At 52.0% G+C, this 25,116-nt stretch overlaps 2 protein-coding genes across 2 annotated transcripts in view; one reads left to right on the top strand and one right to left on the bottom strand.

The window, feature by feature from the left end:
• Positions 1-5,911: 5,911 nt before the first annotated feature.
• Positions 5,912-14,797, bottom strand: LOC150020674 (uncharacterized protein C21orf58-like). Its single transcript, XM_090271077.1, has 7 exons — positions 14,567-14,797; positions 13,591-13,651; positions 13,063-13,136; positions 12,161-12,334; positions 9,515-9,626; positions 6,535-6,674; positions 5,912-6,151 (listed from the first exon to the last, which is right to left on the bottom strand). The coding sequence occupies exons 1-7, from the start codon at positions 14,624-14,626 to the stop codon at positions 5,912-5,914; spliced, it is 861 nt and encodes a 286-aa protein (XP_090127203.1). The 5' UTR covers positions 14,627-14,797.
• A 5,506-nt stretch (positions 14,798-20,303) lies between these two features.
• The window catches only part of PCNT (pericentrin), a 111,506-nt gene continuing 106,693 nt past the window's right edge, over positions 20,304-25,116 (top strand). Inside the window, exons 1-2 of the mRNA XM_090271091.1 lie at positions 20,304-20,483; positions 23,102-23,305. Coding sequence (XP_090127217.1) covers positions 20,430-20,483; positions 23,102-23,305 — 258 coding nt within the window. The 5' untranslated portion in view covers positions 20,304-20,429. The remainder of the gene's footprint in view (positions 20,484-23,101; positions 23,306-25,116) is intronic.

Consider the following 25,116-nt stretch of genomic DNA (forward strand, 5'->3'; position numbering starts at 1 on the left):
AATGCTTTTTAAGAGACTATAGGGAGACCTTTCGGCCCCGTCACGTCCCAGGCACTGGTGGGGTGCTGGGGCTGAGGATGAGTGGTCCACCTTTAGCAGCTGTTGCCCAATACTTGTGAGCAGCCTGTTACCAAACAGCCACGTGGGGTTCTGCTGCCCGCCGCCCAGAAACCCCAGAGGCAGAGGTTTGGTGGAAAAGGAAAGGAGTCTTTCATCGAAAGGCTAAACAGTTTTAGAAGAATAACAGGCTTCTTCAATGCCCAGTCATTTCAGATACCCAAAGACAATAACCCCACCACCCTTTGCCAGATCAGTTCAAGACTGCACCTGGAATTCCTTCTCACACTTAAAAATATCGTCCTTTGGGATATGCAGGTGGCTGTAGCATGATCATCCAGGTGGCTTGGCTGGTTCCTGGTCACAGTGTGGCTCCAGGCGTCTTTTGGAGCCTGTGCACACGAGCACCCTACTCACTTCACACTGCCCTTTTCTCCGGCTGCTGCCCGCATGCCCAGCCCCTGTGCCCCATCCCTCAGGCTGTCAGCTTGCCAATGTGTTCGTGCCCCTGGGCGAGCGGAACCACACAGTACAGCACCAGTCACCAGTGCTGCCATCACTCCTCACATGTGGAGGGGCACGGGGACACTGCCAGACCACACGGTCTCCGGGGCCCGCAGGCCTGGGAACACTCAGGCCCCCAACCCTCAACGGGGCTAGTGAGGGGAAGGAAAAAAGGGATGAGTTTCCACAGGCCCTGTGTTTAAAATTACACCCCAAAATCCTGCATGCTGTGGAAGCGGTCAACTTGCCAGCCCATCCAGGCTAATGTCCATCATGCCCATAGGCCTGCACAGCGTCTCTGCCCCTCCTCCTGCCACCATGATCCGGAAGCAGGTAGGAGGGTGTCTAGCCTCACATGGGGGCACAACATCTCTGCCCAGGGTGGGGTATCACGCACTGGTTTGTTTATCCTCTCGCTGTAGCTTCAATCTGTGCCTTAGCATTTCCTGCAACCCCTCCCTTACTTCAGGGAGTGCCGTCTTTCATGTCACCTTGAGGATCCCTCCCTCTGCCCAGTGGTTTGGCCAGATCTCCCCTGTTAACAAGCCCATAACCTGACCCCAGCGTCCAGACCTGGACCTGAGTGCACCCTGACCCCTCCACCTAGATGGGCATTGTGCATGCACTGTGGCTGCCCTGCGTTCTCCCAGTGACCTTCTTCATTAACGTCCCTTTGCTTTGAGGTGACTGCTCATGTCTATGCCCATTTTCCTCTCAGTTTTTCTTTTTCCTGATTGCTTCAGAGGTTTTTGTATATCACTGAAAATAAAGAATGTGGTCAAGCGTCCTTCTGACCTAAATCCAAGACTGTTCCCACTCACTCTCTAGTCAGCAGCTCTGTCATCTGTCGCCTGGCTGTGGAGCTGTCTTGGCTCTCTGTATCATTCCACTGGTCACTTGTTTCCGTGTTCTGGTTGTGGAGCATCCTGCAGACCCCGTGTCTGCCCGGGCAGGTCCCTCCTCCAGCTCCAGGAGGCATTGGGTCCCTCAGCCCTGTACAACTTTGCTACAAATCAGGGGTTCCCACAGCCCCTTCCTTCAGTTCAATACTTTGCTGGAATGACTTCCAGAACTCAGGCAAACACCCAGTTATTATAAAAGAAACACCTGGTTATTATAAAGGCTACAGGTGAACAGCCAGCTGAAGAGTCCACTGGCCCAGGAGGGTGCTGAACACTGGAGCTTCTGTGCTCTTGGAATGTGGGGTGTGCCAGCCTCCCAAGCATGTCAGCATCCCCGTCTTTATAGGGTTTTACGGTGGTTCCACCACATAGGCATGACTGATTAAATCGCTGACCAATGGTGATTAACTCACCCCTAAGGTTGGGGGTGAGGCTGAAAGGTCCAACCCTCTAATCACACAGTTGGCTTTCCTGGCAACCAGCCCCCAACCAGAAGCTTTGTTGGGGCCAACAGAGTCACCTCATTAGTATAATCTCAGGTGCAGCTGCAAGGGGCTCATTGGGAGTAAGAGAAGATGCTCCTCTCATACATCATCCAGGAAATTCCAGGGTTTTACAATGGGAGCGCTGTGCCAGGAACCAGGACGAAGAGGAATATATATATCTCTCGGGAGAGATCACGGGGAGGCTGATCTATAGCCAGTTAGAAGCACAGGTGACAACATGCAGTGGTCCCTAACCTGCTTGGCACCAGGGACCTATTTCGTGGAAGACAATTTTTCCACAGATCTAGACACTTGGTGGGCACAGGGGGCCTGCCCAAGGGAAGACGGGATGGTTTCGGGATGATTCAAGTGCATTACATTCAAGCTCACCTCCTGCTGTGCAGCCTGGTTCCTAATAGCCATGGACCGGCACTGGTAGGGGACCCCTGACAACGTGGGCTTGAGATTGGCACCTGAAGGGGGGCTGGAGAAAGCCGTCCTATGGAACAGAGCCCTGAACCTGTGGGACCTGACGCCATTTCCGGGTACAGTGTCACACCTGAGTTAAATAGTAGGGCGTCTGGCTGGTGTCGGAGACTTGCTTGGTGCTGTGGGGAAAATCCCCACGGACATTTGGTGACCAGAGTGTCAAAAGTGAGGTGTTCTTGTGGGGAAGAAACACAGAGGAGGGAAGAGCTGGTGGTTCCCTACTCGGGAGGTGCACTGAGCTGTTTTTCCGTGACGGTGTGGGTCCAGGCGGCTCTCCTGGCACCTTGCACCCTGGAACCTTGCCAGGGCATCCCTATTGGGTGGGCAGCGCAGCACCCAGACATTTGGTGGGTACAGGGGCTCTGCCCGAGGGTCCAGGCCTGCATGTGAGGATGAGCCCAACTCTTGTGTGTGTCCTCAGACCCTCAGAGTCCAAGCAAGTGGGAAGGCACGGAGGTGGAGCCCAGGCAGGTGGGAGGGCACGGAGGTGGAGCCCAGGCAGGTTGGAGGGCAAGGCGGTGTAGCCCAGGCAGGTGGAGCAGGGAAGGTGGGTTGGAGTTTGTGACCGAGTTGGTTTGGGTTTGGGTTAGGGTTGGGGTGGATGGAGATGGTGACAAAGGTGGGGTTTAGGATGGGGTTTGGGGTGTCAGGACTGGGACCTTCCTCTTCTCTATCCTCCATGGACAGAACTCCTGTGTTCTCTGTTAAAGGGTATTTCTTAGATGTCTAGCCAGTAAGATAATCAGCTGAACTTGGGTCCCGGGAACCAGACCCCCGTGGTTGTATGCTTAAACCAAGCAGAACAAGGATCTTGACCTAACTGTTCCTCCTTTGAGCAGTGACTTTAGGAATAGCAGTAACCGATTCCTTTGAGCAATGACCTGGGGAATAATGGGAAAAATATATATATATATATTTTTTTGCTTACACAAGCTGTATTTCTGTCCAAGTTTTTGCACCTGCATGCACCTGAAATGCTTTATAAACCCCCCAATCCCTAAGGTCGGAGCTGTCCACCTAAGTCCAGCTTGTGGACTGGTGGGCAGTCGGTGGCCAGCTAATAAAGGCTCTTTAAATTCTAATTTGATTGTCTCCGACCGTTTGGTTCTCGCACTTACTCCACAACATTCTCCCCACTCCTCCTCTGCTGCCATGGGCTGCTGTCCAGGGTATAGAGAGCAGGGAAGAGTCTTCTCCTGAGTCAGCCAGGCTGAGTGGTGTCCTCACATCAAAGCTGTGACCTAGTCACAGAGCACCTGTGCTGGGAGGAATGTCCCAGGAACAGACTGTTTTCAGTGTTGGATGGGGTGTGGCGTGAGGATAGCAGGGACCCCAAGGAAGAGCCCAGAACCCTGGAGTGTCTGGACCTGGAGGTCAGTAGTTCCTTGAGAAGAGGGAGCTTCTGCTCCTGCACGTGTGTGTCCTCTCAGAACCTACCCCTCACCCTGCTCACACTCCCAGCCAGCAGTCCTCCCTGGGCCTGGCTGCACCTTCTGTTGCCGGCCCTAGGCCAGGCCTGGGTCCTGAGTGGTCCTTCCTGGAGGGATGGGGCTCCAGGAATCAGCCAGCTTGGGCTTCGTGCCTCGGGGGTGGCGTTCCCTCCCTGCAGCACTCCCACTTCATTTGCATGGCCTCTGCTCCCTCAGCTCTTCCTCTGGATCCTTGGCCCTGTCGGACGGAGACCCTCCGTACTTTTTCCGTAGACAGCTGGCCATTCCCACCACTATTGGGCTCTCTCCCTCAGTACAACCACCCAGCCGGCCCTTTCCATGGCAGTTCAGTCTTCTCCGAAGACAGTCGGACCTCCTCGGAATCAGCCCTACACATTCAGAGAATGAGATCAATCCCATCTGCTCTGTAATTGACTCCCAGTCGTTACCAAGGAGGTCTATGGCTCCAGCTGCCCACAGCACACTCTCCAGATACTGGGTTAGAGTCAGGGTTAGGAAGGCAGAGGTTAGAGTTACAGGGACCCCCACCTGACTCCCCATGCCCCCTGGTGAGCCCCACCGTGACCTCCAGGTGATCCCCACTTGATCTCCATGTGCGCCCCACATAACCGCCACCTGCCCTCCATGTGACTCCCATGTGACCCTCTGTGATCTACTGCCCACTGGGGAGGTGCACTGAACTGAGTTTTTCCACTTTACTGGGCTTCCCAGAGACAGTAGGCTTGTCTGACTTTTTATCCTGTATTAATGATGTTGGGAAATAAAACCAAAGCCATGTGAGAAAAAGTTAATGTGAAAATAAGAAATACAGTCAGAACTTTAATTGGTGCATTTACAAAAGACATGGCTGTGGGACAGCCCAGTGTGGGACAGCCTGGTGTGACATCAGCCTGGCCCTGATATCAGCCCAGAGGGACCTGCGTGCAGCAAAGTGGGCATCATACTTCCTCTGACATCCTCATGGAGAACCCAAGAGTGCAAAGCCAGTGATCCTGCTTGTGCGGAACTTAGGGAACCTGATAATGTATTCCCAAAGGGACCAAGGAAACATGCATACTACTAAAAAATAACATTTACATGAAAACAATATTAAAATGAAAAGAACATAATTCCACCAAGGAGGGGAAAAGTAACAAAAAGCATAGAAAGAGTACAGGTAACAGGTTCATCAAGTAAGAAACCCAACAGAACCAGGAGGGCCTCGGTCCCCAGGTCCGCTCTTCAGAAGGAGCCACGTGCAGCTCCTCATGTTTTATTTGCTGGAGAAAGGCCGGGCTGGCAGCTTGCAAGTGCTTGCTCCTTAGACAGCACATCACAGCCTGCAGCCACCGTGGGGTCAACATCCCCCAGGTATCATTAGATTTAACTTTGTGGTATTTTTCCCATTGGAAGATTTATATTTTTATGTGGCTAAATCTATGGATCTTCTTCCTATGACTCCCGGCCCTCTTCTTTGATGAAATTCCTGTTATTTCTTTGTGATCCTCAGTCTGGAGTCCACAGACCGCTGCTAGGCTTTGGCCTGGTTTTTCTGACCACGCCCCTGGCGGAAGAGGGACCTTGGGGCTCATGGGGCTCACCGAACATGGGATCACTGTCCAGGAGCCGGTTGGGACAGGAAACCATCAGGTGCAGCCCTAGAGGAAAGGCAAGTCTAGGTGTTGTTACTGCTCTGAAGGGTTGGCAGACTCCACGCCGCAGGTGAGTCCTGCTCCTGATCCAGGGGGCCCTCGCAGCTGTGCTTGGACTGGACACGCCCGTGGTCATCTGGGCGGCACAAATGACCCAAGCTGCAGGCAGCTTCCCCGGGAGGTTGCAGGGAGGTGGGGGCTCCACATTCAGCAGTGGTGATGGCGGTTGGAACGTGTGAGGCTGCCATGGTCCCACCTGTGCCCCCTGGGAGGTGGCTGGGCCTTCCCAGGCTCCATTCCCGATTCCCTGCGGCAGCCTAGGGACCTGACAAAGACCTACATCCACCGGCCTCTCAGTAGGCATGGGGAAGGGTGACGGGGCCCTGGGGAACTTACGTGCCAAGGGCAGCAGCAGAGGGGGCAATCACATGACGCACGGTAGGCAGGAAACTGGCGGCAGGTGGGACAGCTGTGGCCGAGACCACCGCGGGCCAGGTGGAGTAAGCGACCGGTGAGCCAGGCGCAGGGACAGCCTGCAGCGGGGCTGGGGGCGCGTAGTGGTGGTGGTGGTGCACGGAGGGCGGCTTCTGCCTCTCAGCTCGCAGGACAGTGGGGTTAGCCCGCTGCAGGTCCTCAGCACAGCACAGACACCCACCCACTTCAATGAGGGCCACCACTCTGGGCACCCTCTCCCCCCACCCATATTCCCCACTGCTGTTCCTGACTTAGGGGAGACTCAGAGCCCAGAAAGGGCAGGGAGGGAAAGAGAGGGAAGAAAAGGGAGGGAGAGCTCATTCAGCTCAAGGAGGCAGCTTTCTGGGCCCCAAACTGCACAATCCATTCCTCATCTGAGGCGGGGGGAGAACGGGGGGGCTTCACCGCTGGATCACTGACCCCCAGAGTCAAAAATATGCTTTTCAGAGTAACTCAGAGGCACAATTTCCGGAAGAGAAGCCGCCCAGGTGTTGACTTGGGTACCCTCCTTTGCCTGGTGTCTGCTCCAGGCTGAGCCTACCTGCGGGATGGGGTGCAGGGGTGTGGCCTGTGGTCCCCTGGAGGACACCAGGGCTGTTGGGGGCAGGGCTTGGAGCATCAGGTTCTGCATGATGACCTGGTGCATCTGTGCATTCTGCAGCAGCATCATCTCCACCATGTCTGAAAGGGGCGGGGTGGAGGGCTTGGTCACATCCCATCAGGGGGTGTCACCTGAGAACAGAACATTAGAGCAGCCTATTTTTTTTTAAACAGTTGTAGTGTATATTACAGGCGTCTATTTCTGTTGGGGGTGTGGGGTACATTCCCAGAGGTGAGACTTCCAGGTCTGAGGGGGTGTGTGTGCTCTAAAGTATGTGGATGGGGCTCCCAGGAGGTGGCTCCCCTTGCCTTCCCACTCGTAGATTCCTCAAGCCCACCTGGGCTTCATGATGGTCCCCGAAATGTGTGTCCATGTCTTAATCCCAAGACCTCAGAACATGGCCTTATTTGGAAAAAGAATTTTTGCAGGTGTGATAAAGGACGTTGAGATGAGATCACCCTGGCTTATCCAGGTGGGCCCCAAACAAGTGTCCTTATAAGAGACAGCCAGAGGAAAATGGGGACCAAGGGAGACACAGACTGGGACAGGGATGAACAATATAGCCACAGTCCAAGAAACCTGGAGTCACCGCTGGAAGAGGCAGGAAGGACCATCCCTGGAGGGAGTATAGCCCTGTAACACCGGGATTTTGGACTTCTGGCCTCAATACTGTGACCAAGTGGATTTCTGTGGTTTTAAGCACCAGGCTTGTGGTGTTTTGTTATGGCAGCTCCAGGATATATTCACCTCTGAATACTATAAAACATACATATTTTGTCAGCATGAGAGGTAAACATGGGTTTTTTCCACAGCAGCTAGGTCCTGGAAATTAGGCATTTCCTCCAGGCTCTGGCAGCCTCACCAAAATAAGTAGGGTCCCCTAGAACCACAGAAAAACGAACAGGAGCCTGGAGGTCTGAGGACAGGAGCTCCAACAGGGCACAGGACACCAGCCAAAAGCCTCCCCACTCAAACCAAAACTCTTCCCTGGGTTCCCAGCCGACCAGCCCACCCTGCAGATTTTGGACTAACCAGGCCTCCATAATGGCACAGGCCAATTCCTTAAAACACATCTTTCTCTGTGTATACACATCCTATTGGTTCTGTTTGTCTGGAGAGCCCTGACTAACACAGGTTTTGCCACAGTGCCGGGGCACTATGGGAGGTCGGGGCCCAGAGCCAGATCCCTGCAGCAGCACAGCTGTGGGAACTCCGGCCCTGCAAGGTAAACAGCTGGAGAGACTGAGTCTGGCAGCCCCATCTGGGAAAGGCCCTTGAAGAGACTCACGTGTGCCTGGCCAGGCAGCCCCACCCCACTCCCCCAGCAGCAGTGGGAGCCCTCCAAGGGACTGTTTCCCTTGGCAGGCCCACAGGACTCCCGCTGACAGAGTCAGGACTGAAAAGATTAGATTAGGCAGGGGAGCACATAAATGAACACCTCCTAAACAGACATATCACTAAAGGGACACTTCATGACAAAGGGACACAAGAGTCTTTAGTAAATGGCACAGGGTCAAATTGATGTCCATGGCATAAATAAATAAATAAATAAATAAATAACATTGATCTCTAATTTACAGCACACACCCATCTACTCCAGATGGATTGAAAACCTGAATGTGACATGTAAACCAAGCCTTATGAGACAACATGACCTTGAACTGGCAAAGACTTCTTAAACAGGCTACCCAAGGCACTAATTATAGTTTTCAGGAAAGAGCCTGAAAACTGAGCTTTATTAAAATTAAGAACTTCTGTTCATCTGAAGACATGAAGAGTGAAAGGATGGGACACACAAAAAAACAATATTTGTAATATTGTCCATGTATCAAAAAAGGACCCATTGTAGGAATGGCATAAATGAAACAAAATCTGAAAATGAGGAGTCTTGGGGCATTGCTGTAGGCAGCGGAAGGGCTCCCTCCTCCTCTTCCATGGCATGTAAGTGGGAATCTACTCAGGAAGACTGTCCAGCAGTGTCTCCTGACTAGGCTGTCTCATTCCCCAGCATGTACCCCATTGCCACGTCCCTTCACCAGATGACAGGAACATTCAGTGCAGCACTGCTGAAGCAGCCGCCATGGGAAAGAACTGGAACACCCAACCCCCAAAAGAATGCACCCACAGGTGGACAATGTGGGCTGAATAATGGCCCTCATGATGTCCACATCCTAATCCCCAGAACCTATGATTGGGTTTCATTACAGGGTAAAAGGGACCTTGTAGATGTCGTTAACTTAAATTTTACCTTTTTTCACAATTTTTAAAATTAATTAATTTTTTTAAAGGACTCTTGGGGTGGCAAGATTTTCTGGGATTATCTGGTTGGGCCCAGTGTAATCACAAGGGTCCTTAGAACCTGTTGAGAGGCTATCAATTTAGACTTCACACACAGTGATGGAAGTTGATCAGCCAAGGCCTGCGGGGCTGGAAAGAGGGAATGAGAAGAGATGTGAGGAAGCTTTTGGGGTGGTGGATGTGTTCACTGCCTTGATTTACTGTCTGGGCTCATGCGCGTGTCCACATGTCAAAACTTATCAAATCGTACACTTCAAATATGTGCCAGTTATTCAGGCATCTTAATAAAGCTCTTTTTAAAATCATGTATTTAAAGGTTATATAAAATAAGAAGCAATTTAACCAAGGTTTTTGTAGAGCTAATAATTGGATGAATTGGGATTGGAGCCCAATATTCTTTTAATTCTTAATCAAGTCCTCTCTCTTTTATCTCTTTTCTTCCCTCAGTGATATCCATCATGGAAGCATTTCTCAAAGTTAAAGCCATTTTCACATTGGTAACAGGTAACTTTAGTTGAGTAGCCAAGAGCTGACCATTAATGACTATCTTGCTTACAAAATATTTTTTCTTCTCAGTAGAGAATTTCATAAGCCCATAACAATATTAATATCAAACACTTACCTTCCTTAATACTTGCTGACCTTTGAGCTGGGAAGGCCTGGGGAGGGGGAATCTGTGCAATGAGTGGCTGCTGAGGTAGCTGCTGAATGATGGTGGCAGGAGGCGGGGGCACCTAGGAAGAGCCAGGTATCTAGCTACCTGAATGCATCCTTGGAGGGAATGTCCTACAGCCCCCACCTTTCCACACACCCACCCACACATCTATCCACCCAGCAAACCACCCATATCCACACAGTAAACTACCCACCCACTCACCTACCCACCCACCCAGTAATCCATCTGTTCAACCAGTAACCCATCCATCCATCCACCTATGCATCTACCCATGCACTCACCCACCCACCCACTCATCCACTCACCCATCTATCCACCTATCCACTAACACCCACCCGCCCACCCGTGCATCTACCTAGTCATCCAACCAACCACCAACACATCCACTTACTTAGCTATCCGCTCATTCAAGGAGAACTTTAATGATTAACCCTCGAGGTTAAATTGACAGCTGAACAGATACATATATGAGTCTGGGCATTACTTAAGACATGGTATGTTATGGACTGAACGTTTATGTAAACTCCCCCCCCCCCCAATTCATATGTTGCAGCCCTTGCCTCCCATGTGACTGACTATATTTGGAAACAGGGCCTGTGAAGAGGTGACAAAGTTTAAATGTGGTCATGAGGGTGGGACCCGGATCAAATAGGACTGGTGCCCTTATAAGAAGAGACACCAGAGCTCTCTCTGTGTGTCATGTGAGGACAGTGAGATACAACCATCTGCAAGCCAGGAAGAGAGGCCTCTCTAGGAACCAGATTGGTTGGCATCTTGATCTTGGATTTCTAGCCTGCAGCCCAGCCTCCAGAACTGTAAGAAATACATTTCTGCTGTTTAAGCCGCCCGTCTGTGTTACTTTGTTACGGCAGCCCCAGCTAATGCGTAGTATTTTTAATGTTTCCCACATTTCCTGGCTTGACTAAGCTAAGCTAATCCCCGGTTTCATTAATTCTGCTTTAACAGAGGCACCCAAGGAATGTGTCATGAAAATAACCTCTGGCTTCTCTCCCGAGTTAAAATAAATGTACAACAATCCTGAGCATGCACAGGCATTGAGCACGCACCAGAAAGACTTTCTGTTTGAATCCTCTGTGGGTGTACAAGGCCCCGACCCTGTGCCTTCTTGTTCAGTTCACGGAAGGCGTGGTATAAGCCACAGTGGCAAACATCTTCTATGAACGTCTTGGCTCTGTGGGCCGACTACGCAGCTCAGACTCCAAAATAATGAGGCCAGTCCAGTGAGACAACTTATGAACACTGAGGTTTGTGTCTCATATCGTTTTCATGTGTTCCAAACTGTTCTTCTTTTGATATTCCCACTCCCCCCCCAAACATTTACAAGTGCAAGGGCACCCTTAGCTTGCAAGTTGTACAAACACAGATGGCAGGCCAGCTTCAGCCACAGCCATAGTTGCCACCCCCAGCACCAACCGAGGAGGCCCTCTTGGAGCACTGTTCCTGTCCTGGCTGAGGGGCCTCCTACCTTAGGCTCTCTGAGTCCAGCTCCTAGAAATTCAGTGACCAAGGGCCCTGATTGCTCTCTTGGTGTCACTGGGGCTGAGACAGAAACACAGGAGCCTGGCCAGACCCTGGCAAGTGAGTGCTGGAAGTGTGAACATCCTTGGGACTTGGGGGAGCCTTCTGCACTTACGCCTCCACCCTCCCTTGGTACCCGGAGAGATGTTCCAGGGGTCAGACGACTGGAGGGCACAGGCTGGGGATAACTGGAACCTGGAGGCAGACAGCCCAGGGGCAAAGGAGGCTCTGGGGGCTTGGGGGTTCTGTGAGCATGGATCCTTCTGAAGTGCCCCTTCCCACTCCATTCCCTGCACCAGGTGCTGCCCGGCTCCTGTCTCAAAGAACAGGTGCCCTCCAGGCCCTGACCCAGTCTGCCAGCACCACCAAACTCCCTGGCCAGCGAGTGCACAACCTTCTCAGCTAGGCCTGCCCATGTCCTCAGCGCCCACTGATCTTCTCCCTGAGGCCTCGAAGGGCCAGCGTCCAGCCTCGTCCTTCTCTGAGTCCCAGCTGGCCTCTGATACAATCTCTTTTGCTTAAAAAAGTCAGAGCTGCTTTCCACTGTTTGTAATTCAGAATGCTGAGGGGAGGTATGAGGCTCTCAACATTGGAGCACTCCCCCCTCACCCCCTTTTTTTTTTTTTGGTTTTAATTCTGCCCTTGAAATTAAGGTCTTTAGCTTCTCCAGGTTGTTATGAAGTTTTGAAAAAGAGTTAACACGCTTCTTCCCCAAATCAGTGTCCTCTTGATGCTGAATTTCCTTAATACTTCTTCCTAGAGCAAAAGTTAGGACCTGGGGCTGTGATCCCAGCCTCTCATTTTTAATGAGGGGACAAGACCGCCCCTCCCCAAAGCCCTGCCTTAGGGCGCCTGCGAGGATCACCGAGAAGTGCCATGGAAGTCCCTGTGAGTGCCTGGGCATGGTAAGCACACGGCGTTGGCTCTTAGCCAAAGGGCCCTCTTCAGGGCACACTCTCGTAATGCTGCGGGGCTTGCCGGAGATGGGAGGTCTCTGTGGGCACAGAGCGTTCCCGCCGTGGTCCGGTCCCCGGGCTTCCCCTGAAGACCTACCGAGTGTTGGATGATCCGAGGCAGTTCCAAGGCTGGCGGGGCTGGGGAGGCAGAGGGGTAGATCCTGGGCGGTACCTCTGGAGGCAGCGCTGACCCATGGGCTCCTCCACTGGGCCCCCTCCAGGCGTGGGCCCGGTCATGGGCGCGGGAGAGCTCTTCCAGTAGGTGTTGTTCCTGTAACGCCAGCCAGAGACTGCTGCATCGAGGGGCAGCCACCGAGCCCAGCGGGAGGGACTGTGTGCTGGGCTCCTCCACGCTCTGTGGCTCATGCAGGACACCTGGGGTCTCCACCGCTCCCCCACAGGGCTTCCCTGGAACTGGAGTCAGGCCTGGTAGCAAGGCCCAAGGGCCCTTCGAGAGGATACACACGAGAATACCGCGCCTTTTAAAATCTACCAAGCTGTATGAACTAGTTTCTGGTTCTAGCTGCCACAGCATCCCCTCTGCTACAAGTGCTATGCTCATCATAAATATTTGTGTGGACTTCGTGTGCTCTTTCCTGCTGCTGGTGGACAGAGTTGGGACCAAGCCACTGGGCTTCTTAGAATTGCACTTCCTGTGGGAATTGGGCCCTTTTTTTCAGCATTTCCTCCTTGGCTAATGTGCCACCAGAGCAGGCATCATAGCTAATCACATGCTGTGAGGGCCTGGACCACAGACAGTGGGAGCGTGTTCCCTTCTCCATTTCGTCTATTCCACGCCCCAGGCGTGAAGTCTCTCAGCTGCTCACATTTCACCAGCTACCCGTCCACGAGTCACGGACCTCAGAGAACCGGTGTTGAGTGCAGCTCCCACCCCCAGCCCGCCCCACCTGCACCCCGTGCCCCACTAGGGTCTGAGTGTGGTGGCCAGTCGTTTCAGCTTAGACAGTCCCCGCCAAGGCTGCTGTGGTGCTGGCCTACCCAGAGTCTCTGCAGAAGGTCCTTCCTCCTCCTCAGAGCGCTCTGCAGGGCTGCATCCGGCCTGTTTTCAGGTCCTGGAGGGAAACTGTGCTGAGCAATGTGAAGACCCACAAGCACGCCCCGCCCTTGCCTGCTGGGACCTGGAAGTGACCAGAGCTTCCATTTTCTCACCTGGAAAATGGGGAGGAGGGATGTTCCTGTCCTGGGGTTTGCAGATAAAGGTGACAAATGGGATGTGCGGGTGCATTCAGCAGAGCACCTGGTGTGTGCGTGTGTGTGAATGTGCGTACATATGTGGGTGTATGAGTGCATGTGAGCGTATGTGTGCATGCATATGTGTGTGAGTGTGTGTGTATGTGTATGTATGTGTACGTGAATGAATGTTGTAAAGATGAAAACAAAAGCCTTCCACCTTGGATATAAGGAACAGTACTAAGCATAGTCTTGCCAGTGACAGGAGTGGAAGGGACCTCATCAGAAGGTGGGTCTCATGCTTGCCCGTGGGGCTTCAAGGAGCCCAGCTCTTACCTGGCACAAGGTGGAGGTCCTCAGAGTCCCCTTCCACATCCTCACGCTCCTGCTCCAGTTTCTGGGAGGAAGAGATCATGACAGGGACCGGCTATGACACAGGCTCAGTGTGAGCGGGGCATGGGCTGGCGTGGGGGACCTGCCCATGCCCGAGACAGAGGGGACTGCTGTGTGATGGAGGCATGGGACAGGCGTCAAGGGTAATCATCCTCTCTCAGGGACGTGTGTGTCACATTCTCCACATGATGCACATAGTCCTCCTTGAATTCTCAGGGCGGATGCTTTGCTACATGCGGCCCCTTCAGACAGCTTTCTGAAGAGCCAGACCTAGGCTGGCTCTGTGTCCCTGACCACCCTGACTGCCCCAAGTGGGCCCTGAGCTGGGCAGCCACAGTCTGGGCCAGTCCTGGGATAACCCCTTCTGGCCCCTGCAAGGCAGCCCATAGGTCACCAGAGGGGGGCCAGTAGGAAGGTGCAGAGCTGCAAGGGCAGCAGAAGAGGAATAAAGCAAGTGGGGACATGGAGGAGCTGCTGCTCTGGGTGTCCTGTGAGGACAGGCCAGTCATGGACCACGCAGACCCTCAGAGGGTAAGAAGACCAGTGTGAGGGAGGGTCCTCCAGGCCACCAGCCACAGGTCCAGCTTAGGGGCCTATGGGGCCTGGCCTGGGTAGGTGCCTGTCATTCCTTAAATGCTGAAGGCCAGAGGCTCCTCAGGGGACCTTCACGGGGCCCTGGAAGTGCCCAGCCAGTAGGTGCATGCTTGTGTCCTGGCTGTGTAAACTGCCAGAAGAACCTACTTGGTTCTGTACAAACAAAGAGAAGAAAAGCCAAGAAACCATAGTCATTCATTACAAGGCTGAAAAGCACTGGAGAGGATTTTGCCAGGAAGCTGTAGCACTCACAAAAATATTCTTACCATTTAAAGCTGTGATCCTCTAACCAGGTGTTAAAAAGACGAGTGCCTGGCTGCCTTACCTTCTCCAAGAGTTTCAGGGTCACTCGGGTCATTTGGTCTGCCACAGAGGAGTCCAGCATCTCAGGACCATAGGAGAGAGGATGCCACGGGCCCCCTCCCTTCCTGAGTGTCAGTGATCTACGGAAAAGCACAGCTCAGTTAGTTAGAGAGAAGCAGACTCAGCCCTGATGTCACTGAAGCATTGTGGTGCTAGACTAGGTTTACTCCCTGGAGACTGGCCTCTGCCTGGGAGCAGGAGGGCCCCACATCCCCCTGGGCTGCAGTATCTGAAGCCAACGCTGGTATCAACATAGCAGTTGCTAGGTGCCACAGACAGGGAGGCCCCAGGTTGCCAGGTTTTCAGTGAGAGTCCTTCCCAGGCCCTGCCCAGTTCCCCATGCAGGGGTTACCTGCAAACACCACCATTCCCAGGTGTGGCTAGGTTGGGCTACTTGGGAGGGCAAAAGTGGGCCACAGCTGGGGCCAGAGAGGCAGAGTGGGGTCCTGGGGGGAAGAGAGTCCCTTCGCCACCATGTGTCATCCCCAGCTTCCAGACAGAGCCCAGAAGAGGGTGAGGCTGTAGAGGGGGGTCAGCCGTATCTATCTCCCCTGCATGCAGGGGCCTGCATGCTCCATCCATTATGGCCTCCAAGGGGACAGCAGGCTCCTAGCTGCTCCTAGGCACCCTCTAAACAAGATGATGGGAGTGAACCCCCAACACCAGGAGGACTGGGTTGGGGGACCAGCTCCCTGAGGATTTCAGGAGATTCTGGGCCACAGAGAGAGCAGCACCAGAGAGCTGGCCAATGACCCACCCAGGGGCTTCCTGGTGGGGCTCAAAATTCACTCAGCTGGCCATTTGAGGGACATGGACCAGGCCCTCACCCCACCAGGAGGGATGTGAGTCCAGAGCTGGGACTGCCAGGCGGGGACTCTGCCAAGGCAGGGGTGAGTGCCCTGATGGCTATGCAGAGGGGGCACCTAGAGCAGGTGTGAGCACAGGGGGCACCTGGGGCAGGTGTGAGCGGGAGGGTGGGCCCAGCAGGGGAGGCCTTTGTAGTCAGTGCATGGCCCATGTGTGGGAGACAGGCAGGCGTGGTTTGAAAGACTGACGACGGACCACTGTGTGGAGACCTGCCCAGAAACGGGAACTTGGGTCTTAACCAGCAGGTTTCTTATCTTTCATGCTTGCTATGAATCCCACCCTCTGGGAGTGGGGGCAGGGTTAAAGATAGAATAGAAATACAAAGTGGCGTTTAAGGAAAAGGGAACCTGCTCTGTTTTTCTCTGTATAGCCTCAAATCCTTGTCAGTAGAATGTGAAGAACAGAACGATTAAGTAAGAGGAAATGTTTTTGACCCTGTGTAAAATACCTGGACATATTTCAACTCTGTATTGATCTGCATTTCCCTTTCACTCCCTACCATTTGGGGAAGGGCTGCATGTTTTCCTTATGCATTTCCTCATGTGGAAAGTAGATAAAAACCCTGGCTAATAAACAAACAAGGGCGATTTTCCTCAGAAAAAACCCCCTCCCTTCCTTCCTCAGATGGTGAGTGTCTGAGTAGTTTCTTCATCTACTCTGAGGGACCCAGAGTCTCTCTCACACACAGAGGGCAGGGCACAGAACCGACGAAGTGGTTCTTGGTTCACACGGCTTTCCATTTCAGGTTTACAAATGGGTCAAACGGACTGATGAAGGGATGTGACAGATTTGAAATTGGAGCTGTGATGGTAGTCCAGGGCTGGGTAAGAGCAGGGCTCAGCAGCTTACAGCCCTCTCCTCAATGCAGCCAACCCAGAAACTTGCATCAGATGGCCAAAATTGGGTTACAATCCCTGAAGTTGCCCTTCCGTATTTAGGTTTTATATGTATCATAACCCTAACATTCAAACAGGAGGTTTGAGCTCCCCAATTATTAACATCTTGTATTAGTATCACACATTTGTTAAAATTAATGAACCTATATTGATACATTATCATTAACTAAAGTCCATACCTCATTTTATTTCCTTATTCTTTTGCCTAATGTTCCTTTTCTATCCCATGTCTTATCTCCTCTTGCTTTTGATGACTTTCACAGTCTTGAGGAGACTGGGTGAAGGATTTGGAAGAATGTCCCTCTCTTGGGATTTGTCTGATGTTTTTCTCTTGATTGGACTAAAGTTATGTCTTATTAGGAGGAAGATCACAGAACTGCAGCCCCCTTTTGATCACATCCTATCCAGTGTGCCTGCTGTCAACATGACCTGCCACTGTTGGTGTTGACCTTGGTAACCTGGCAGAGGTCATGTCAGTCAGGTTTCTCCACTCCACATTACCGTTTTTCTCTCCCTTCCCACACTGTCCTATGTGGAAGGAAGTCACTATGCACAGCCCACATTTAAGGACGGTTGGGTTATGTTTCCCTCCTTAAGGGTGAGTATCCAATAATTAAAGAATGTGTTTAGAATGTCCATGGACATGATCCTGGGATTCTGAGGAACACAATTTGAAAACCACTGACCCAACCCTCATGGGTAAACTGTGCACACGGGCCCCCATGGAGTTTTAAGTGTATTGCAAAATGTAAAGTTTGAAAGGTTCAGGCATAGATCTGGGTCTCTGACTGCTCTTGAAAAGTCTGATCCTGTGGTCTGCCGGCATTGTCTGCCTGGCCCCTGCTTTTATGAGCCCACCGCCTCATGTTTGCTCAAGCTGTTCATTTCTGTGAGCTCAGACTGGAAACCTCACTCATTACTCAAAGGGCTGTGGTGCCACACAAGAGCACAAATGCTTTCTGGCAGTTGAGTTTCCAGGGCTTCCCGAAGAATATTTGTGTTAGTGGTTGCTTAGAATCACACACTCTCGCTGAGGCTGAAAGATGAGCTCTCTCAGCTAGATGTCACCATGGCACATTAATGGAAGTGCATTATTACTGCTGCTTTGTCTCAGAGAAGGGAGCAAATGGGGAGCACACAGCCTCCGCACAAACCCCTTCAAGGAGTGACACAGAAATGGATGAATAAGACAGAAGGAAACCCAGACACCATGGTACATTTGCTTCAACGCCTATACAATGTCACCCACCCACCCCAATCTTGTGTTTTATGCTCCCTCTCTAGTAGTAGTCCACTTGAAGTACTGTCATTCTACCCAGCAAAAATGGCCCAGATCTGTAACAGGGTGTTACGGGTGTTTACACTTCTCAGAGAGAAATCAATCCCATGTCTCTCTGGGATTTGGTGACTCCCACCCTGTCCTTGTCATCTCTCTGGACTCTGTGGCATCCTAATCTTGCAACTGACAGACTCTGACCTTGGGGCTTTGCTTTTATTTTCCCTTTAATGGTAAATGTGATGTTGCCAATAGTGATGAGAGAAGATAAAATGAGACTGGAATGTGAAGCCCATTTGGGTAAACAAGATCACCACTTAAGAGTATCTCTGCTCCCCTGGGTGCCCACACTGGTTGGGAACACTCCTCCAGGTACAGTAACCTTAGAGTAACAAGAGGTGCAGGCCAGATGCTTTGGAGCGTCAATTATCAGAGGCTATCATCTTCTAATGAGCTTGATTACATTACCAGCATTTGATTGTTAATCAAAACTGTGGGCTAGGAATAAAAACCTTGCATTGTTTCCTTATCTGGACAAACAGGTTCAAGTAAAGCAAAGGGACATTGACTTTATGAGACTTCAGATTCCCACCTAGACTGAAGTATTGACCAAAGTCACAGTCCTCTTCTCTTTAAAAAATTTTAACTTTATTTTTTAGAGCAGTTTTAGGTTCACAGAAAAATTACACATTCCTTTTCTTATAACCATTTGCAACATATATGGAATGACTTAACCAAACATTTCAAAATCTTAATCCTTTTCCACTTGAGAACAGACTAATTTTGCTATTCACTACATCAGTGTTTGCCCTGGCTGGTTTAGCTCAGTGGATTGAGCGTCGGCCTGCGAGCTAAGTGTCGCTGGTTCGATCTTCCAGTCAGGGCACATCAGAGAAGGAAAACTCTGACTCCAAAAAACCTCCGCTGCCTTGCGGCATACCTCTTCAGGGGAAAGGCTAAGGGAGTAAACCCCGACAGAAAATCCGGAGCCGGAGTCCCTAAGGCGGTTTGACGTTGTAGTCAACACCGGCAACTCCTGCGGCGCACCTGAAGCCAAGCTGTATTGACTCCGTCTTTCCCTTGGACCCTTCAGCTGCGAAGAGAGGGGGGGTCTGCTGCATGGGCAACAGCAGACCCTCCATATCACCCTGCCCAGGCTCTGTAGCTTCAGCTCCACTGGAGAGGACACTCCAGCGTCATCGCAAGATGTCGATTCAACACGGGAGGAGACAGATACCGTGTCACTCCCGAGTCGGACTGCACAGCCATTCTCGGCGGTGCAGATAGACTCTTAAGAAGCTACACCATCGTCTCTCGAGACGGACGGCTGCCGACGACGACATCAGTGTTTGCCTCCCAGTGCTCTAGAACTGGGTACAATTACTGTATCATTTAAAATTCATTCCTCACCAAGTTTTTCTCAAGATCACAAGCCACTTGGCAAGTCAGCTTCTGAAGCCCCTTCCATCCTGGGGTCCCAGACACTGTCTTAACAGCAATAGATGCACATTCCAGATATGGGTTTGCCTTTCCTGCCTGCAGGGCCTCAGTGTGCCCCTCTCTGCACAATTCCCCACCAGCATGGGGTCCCTCCTGACACTCTTTAATCCAGGAAACTGCCTTATGGCAGAGATGCCCGAGTAGTCCCGTGACTGTGGGACCTTCTGGTCAAATCCTATGCTGCACCACCCAGAAGCTGCGAGCTGAGGGTAGGCACATTCACTCAAGAGACCAAAATCTGGCACTGTCTCCAGTAGGAAAGATACATGGGTCCAGGAGTGGCACCAGTCCCAGTGGCTTCCTGTCCCTGCAACTCTGGGATCTGTGTTTGGAGGTTCCGACCCAGATTCCCACCCAACTCATAACTGGCTGCCCTGGAACTTGGGCTCCTTCTGTCCAGGAGCCTGCAGGCAAGGAGGTAAAAGTGAAGTCATACAACAGGGGAAGGAATGTACAGAAAGGATCCAAGTGATCTTGCTGGCTGTCTGGACTGTGAAGTGAATCAAGAGAGCATCCCAGCGGCGAAGGGCTCAGTGACCAGGGTTCAGCCCCGAGGAACGAGGGACGAGGGAGAGGGGATCTGGGACAGACAGTGCGGGCGAGACGTGGAATGCACACTGCAGCCCTGAGCCAAGTCCTTGTTTCCCAGGCAGAGGGGCTCCGTTCCAAGAGTTGCTTCCTGGGCGCTCGCGGCGTAGATTCGCGTGGGGACGAAGAGTGGGCGGTCTGGAAGCCCTTTCTTGAAGGTGAGGTGGGCTCTGCAAGCGCCCCAGTTCCTTTGGAGTCGGTCTCCACTCCCCAGAGGGCCACGTCTAACAACCGATTAACGAATCACGGGATAAAGCGGAGGGCAGCACCTGCTCCAGAGGACTTAGCGTCGATGGGACCTGCTCTGGGGACTGCGGAACAGGAACGCTCAGCGTCCGCATTCCGGAGCGGTACCGCAGCCCCAGCCCCTCCGCAGGCAGGGCGGAGCCTCGTCCCCTTCAAAATCGACCAACCACAGCGAGTTCTGAGGCCACCGCGTTCCGCTTATTGGGGGTGTCACCGCGCCAATCTGAGACTGGCAAGCGGTAGGGGCGGAGTCTCACGCCAGCCGCAGCCTTCTGAGCGCGCGTACGCGAGGGCAGGAACGTGACCCCTGATTGGCAGCAGGGCGGGGTCACGTCTGCGTGACAGTTGTCGCGGGGGAGGGCGAGCCCGGGCGAGGGGGAGTGTAAATAGAGCGAAGGCGGTGCCGCTTCGGACCCGTCACCTCCCGGGTGGACCTCTAGGTCTGGAGGGAGATGGAAGACGAGCAGGAGCAGCGGCGCAGAAAGGTGGAGGCCGGGAGAGCAAAGGTAAACAGTAATTCCGACTCCTCCCGCTGCCCCGGAGTGGACTCTTAAGAGCGGGTTCTAGTGCCCGCCACCACGCCCTGCCAGGAGCGGGTGAGGTCAGGCGGAGCCGGCCTCCGTCGCACTCTCGCCCTCTCCGACAACTCTACTGGAAATTGCCGCCTGGCCGCCGCCATCTTGAATCCGCCGCTCTCCGCCCGAACCCGCCTCCTCCGCGGTGGCCGCCAATCAGCGGTGGAGGATGCGCGGCGTTTCGCTGGGCGCGGGACACGCCGGGGCTGAGGGGCTGCGTCGGCTGTGGTTGGGTCGTGAGACTAGGTGCGGGGGGCGGAGGTGTCTGCTGGGACCCCGCCCTCGCGTGTTTCCAGGGAGGCCGGCGTGGCGGCCTTTCTAGGCGTCTAGGCACCCTAACGGACAGCACTGGCTTAGGAACGCTCCGCGTCTCTGCCCGCCCACCCACACCCGGACCCAGTAGAAAGGGAAGGGTATCACCGCAGCGCGCGTCGTCGTTCTCCTGGACGGCCAGCATGTGGCACATCTGTGCCCCTGTGCACATCTGCATCCCTCTGCAGATGTGCACCTGCTGCTGCTCCACCTCGTCAGAGCTCAGGCTTCCTGGAGGACTTCAAGGAGCTGTGACTTTATTGCAGTCCTTGGCGAAACAGGCGCGCTTCTCTCTAGGGCTCACCGCTTTTTCCATCTGTTCAAAACTACATGCAGATTTTCGTTTTACTTGGAATCCTGCAGTACTTTTTTTTAATATAAAAAGGTCTCCGAGTGGTGTTTCAGGGACTTGTTTACGTTGGGGAATACTCCTCGCTGACCTACTGCTTAAGATTCCCCGGGGTCCATAAGCTCATTATTGCTTCCTTGCTGTTTGGGACTCAGGTGGATGGTCTTGAGCAGGTGAGGGTGGAGGAGCTGTCCAGAGCCCGACCCCAATGCTGGGTTCCTGGGGAAGCTACAGACACATCGGCCAAGCCTCCTGGGAGGAGTGCTATGGCTTAGGTTGTGGACGCTGCCCCAGGGAACTCAGTGGTACTGGAGCCATGTGTCTCCAGGCATGCTTTTATCGCCTCGCTTCTGCTGAGGTTTTCACAGAAATGCTATTCTGGCGCTCACTGTTTGGGGGGCACATGACATGTTGGCTGTCACCCCATTCTGGCTGTGGGAAGTGACCTGCTCTGTCAGGAATGGATGAATGAGAGCCAGCTAGTAAGAATAGCTGCATGAAGTTGCTTTGTTTGAAGTTAGACAAGGCCAAAGAGTGGGGATTTCATACGGATTAGTAGGAGGTATTCCACACTAGTTCCTCCCCTTGAGCAACCATAGGGCCACCGCATTAAAGAAATCATTCAGAACATAGTGACTGGTGCGAGGCAGTGACAGGGACAGCAGTATCTAATGGCAGGGTGACAGGGAGAGGACAGAGTGGCCTCATTCTGGCTTCCTGTGAAGGTGGAACTTATGACAGATTTGATTAGGGAGGCTGGAGTCTGTTTTTTGCTCCCTTTGCTTGTGCCTGAGCCTGAGTTTACACTGTGTTCCTGAGCTCATCACGTTTGTAAACATGAGTAAATGTGCTTGAACGAGCACTGAGGGCGGCGATTAACCTCATCTCGAGAAGATGGGCAACCACAGGCCAGAAACGAGGACTGTGATGCAGGAAGGGAACTCCAAGATGGGTCGATTTCATGGAGTGTGGCATGAAACGAATGAATTACAATAAAATAAAATAAAATAAAATAAAGCTAGTTTCAACGGCACCGTCTGCCCTTGAGAGACCGTTTTTCTCATGTGAATGGCTCGTGTAATTTCCTATGTATGTGGAATTGTGTACAAACATTTGCTAAGTGCATTTGCTTTTATGACCACAGTTGTTACTTGAAGGAACAGATGTCCCCTGTGGAAAGCTGTGTTAGATCTCATACCTTTTGAATAAGGTGTTAGTGGGGAGTGAACAGAGTCTGAAACCCCCAGGTTTGAGGGACAGAATGAGCTGGGTTGTGCCTTGTGATGGGCGACATTCTGTGGAGTCCCTGGTGCTTTGGTGAGCTGTGTCATGAAAACTAGAACATCTGATTCCATAAAGGAGGATGTTAGATTGACCTGGCTTAATTAATTTTTTGCTATTTCTGTATCTTGTCTCAGAATCTATGGCTAGGAAATTTTGGCTAGGTTATATATTTCCTTGATTGGGGGGAAGTGGAGGCAAAGGGAGAGATTTAGCTTTTGTGTGGTTTTAAACCTTAAACATGCCTTGATTAAGGTATCAGTCTTTTAAATAGATGCACTTTTTGAAATATTATTTTTCTGTAAATTTCCAGTGGCTAGAAAAGCTAGTCTGCTACTCTTTTGTCTGTGTACAGGCATAATTAACAGTCCTCAAGCTTGGCTCTTCGGACATAATTCTGAGCTTAGATCCTGGCATCGTAGGTATTAATGAAGGCAGTGTGTAGGGGACAGGGATCTGCTGATTGATGTGAATCTGCTCAGGTGTGGCCGAGTGGACTGAGCTAGCCCCAGAGCCTCATGTTCCCCACGAGCCTGCTGACTTTGTGGTTCTGTTACATTTTTCTCACTTATCTTTGCCTTTACTACTTCTCTGCATTTTTGCGCAGCTTGCTCACTTCCGACAGAGAAAAACAAAAGGTGACTGTGCGCATTCGAAGAAAAAGACGGCGAAGAGGAAGGGCTCGGCTGTCGATGCGCCTGTCCAGGAGGAGAGTCCGGTAGCCACCGAGGATAGTGGACTCCTGGGAGGAGGGGACGTTTGCAAAACCACATCGTGTAGTGACACCCTCGATGGGGCAGCAGCAGCTCAGGTAAATTTACTGCGCATCATACCTTTTCATTTCACTTATCTTCTAGTTATGGTTAGTGCGATTTACAAAAAGTGGTCTTTGGTCTGTTTTTGCCTCTCAAAAGTGGGGAAGAGAGTTTTAGTTTAGTTACAAAAGGGGACTATATAGTTGTGGTTTCACTCCTAATTTATGTTTTATCTTTGTATGATTTTGAGAAATTTTGGACTGACTGTTTGAAGGCAGTGTCAGTATTGGTGCTTGCTTTGGTGATGGAAGTTCTACAAGTATGAGTTCATTGGGTGTGGCTGTGTGCACCAACCCCTGTAACAGGTATTTCTTTGGACACTTAAACCATAACACTCCTACACCTACTCTCACACCCACCTGCTTGTTATTCTTTGTGCTGTCCTTTCTTTCTGAACGTGGGACGGGGAGGGAAGAGGGTGAAGATGTGGAAATGTGGTCTTGTTGGAGGAGGCACCACCTTCTGCTCAAGGCCTTATGAGCTGCACAGGGCAGGTGTAGCAGGTGAGTGGACTTGGGCATAGAGAGTTTTGGGGGTGCCGACCCTGCATGGCCTCCCTGAGGCCTCCAACCATAGGTGGGCTTCCCTTGGGACTTCCTCCTGTGTGTCTTGTAAGTAAGGGGCCCTGAATTATGAGTATTCTCTACTTGTGTGCAGTGGTGCAGGTTTACGTGTTCGCTAGACAGAGCAGGAAAGCTGGCAGCTGAGGCGGAATTTGACTCAAAGTCATGCTGTGTTTGGCCTGCCTTATTAAACAAAACGGACTGATTGCCAGTGTGTAAAGTTGATGATATGCTCCCTACAAATCTGGAATTTCGCTGCTTTTAAACAGTTGGAAGACCCGGCCACCGTACTGTCATGTTGCTTGGGGAACAGCTGATCAGAACTGTGGTGGCTATGCATGTGAACCAGCTTGTGCCCAGTTCATTCTCCCTCCGTTCCCTGTCCCCTTTAGGTCAGAGGTTGGATGCCAGTTGCCGTTCATCAGTGTCCTCTTGTTTCTCTTGGGGTAGAGTAGCAGTTCTCAGCAGCCAAGTTGTAGTCACAGCTGAGAATATGAAAGCTACATTGAGAGGGCCAGTATTTACTTCCAGTGCTTTTGTTTGTACGTTCCTGCCTGGGCTCCTTGAAAAGGAAAGCTCCTAGTGTGTGATTAATATTTATTAATTTTTTGCTTTTACTATCGAATCAGAGAACTATTTTAAATTATATTTTTAGCATTTCATTTTGAAATAATATCAAACTTACAAAAATTTTGCAAAAAATAGGAGGGTTCTTAGATACCCTTCACCTAGCTTCCTGAAATGTTAACATCCTATGTTGTAGTCGTCGTCGTCAGCAGCCGTCCGTCTCGAGAGATGATGGTATAGCTTCTTAAGAGTCTATCTGCACCGCTGAGAATGGCTGTGCAGTCCGACTCGGGAGTGACACGGTATCTGTCTCCTCCCGTGTTGTATCGACATCTTGCGATGACGCTGGAGTGTCCTCTCCAGTGAAGCTGAAGCTACAGAGCCTGGGCAGAGTGATATGGAGGGTCTGCTGTTGCCCATGCAGCAGACCACCCCTCTCTTCGCAGCTGAAGGGTCCAAGGGAAAGACGGAGTCAATACAGCTTGGCTTCAGGTGCGCCGCAGGAGTTGCCGGTGTTGACTACAACGTCAAACCGCCTTAGGGACTCCGGCTCCGGATTTTCTGTCGGGGTTTACTCCCTTAGCCTTTCCCCTGAAGAAGTATGCCGCAAGGCAGCGGAGGTTTTTTGGAGTCAAGAGTTTTCCTTCTCTGATGTGCCCTGACTGGAAGATCGAACC

Source organism: Furipterus horrens, unplaced genomic scaffold, assembly GCF_987537825.1.
Source record: "Furipterus horrens unplaced genomic scaffold, mFurHor1.1.pri manual_scaffold_1, whole genome shotgun sequence".
NCBI classification, from domain to species: domain Eukaryota; kingdom Metazoa; phylum Chordata; class Mammalia; order Chiroptera; family Furipteridae; genus Furipterus; species Furipterus horrens.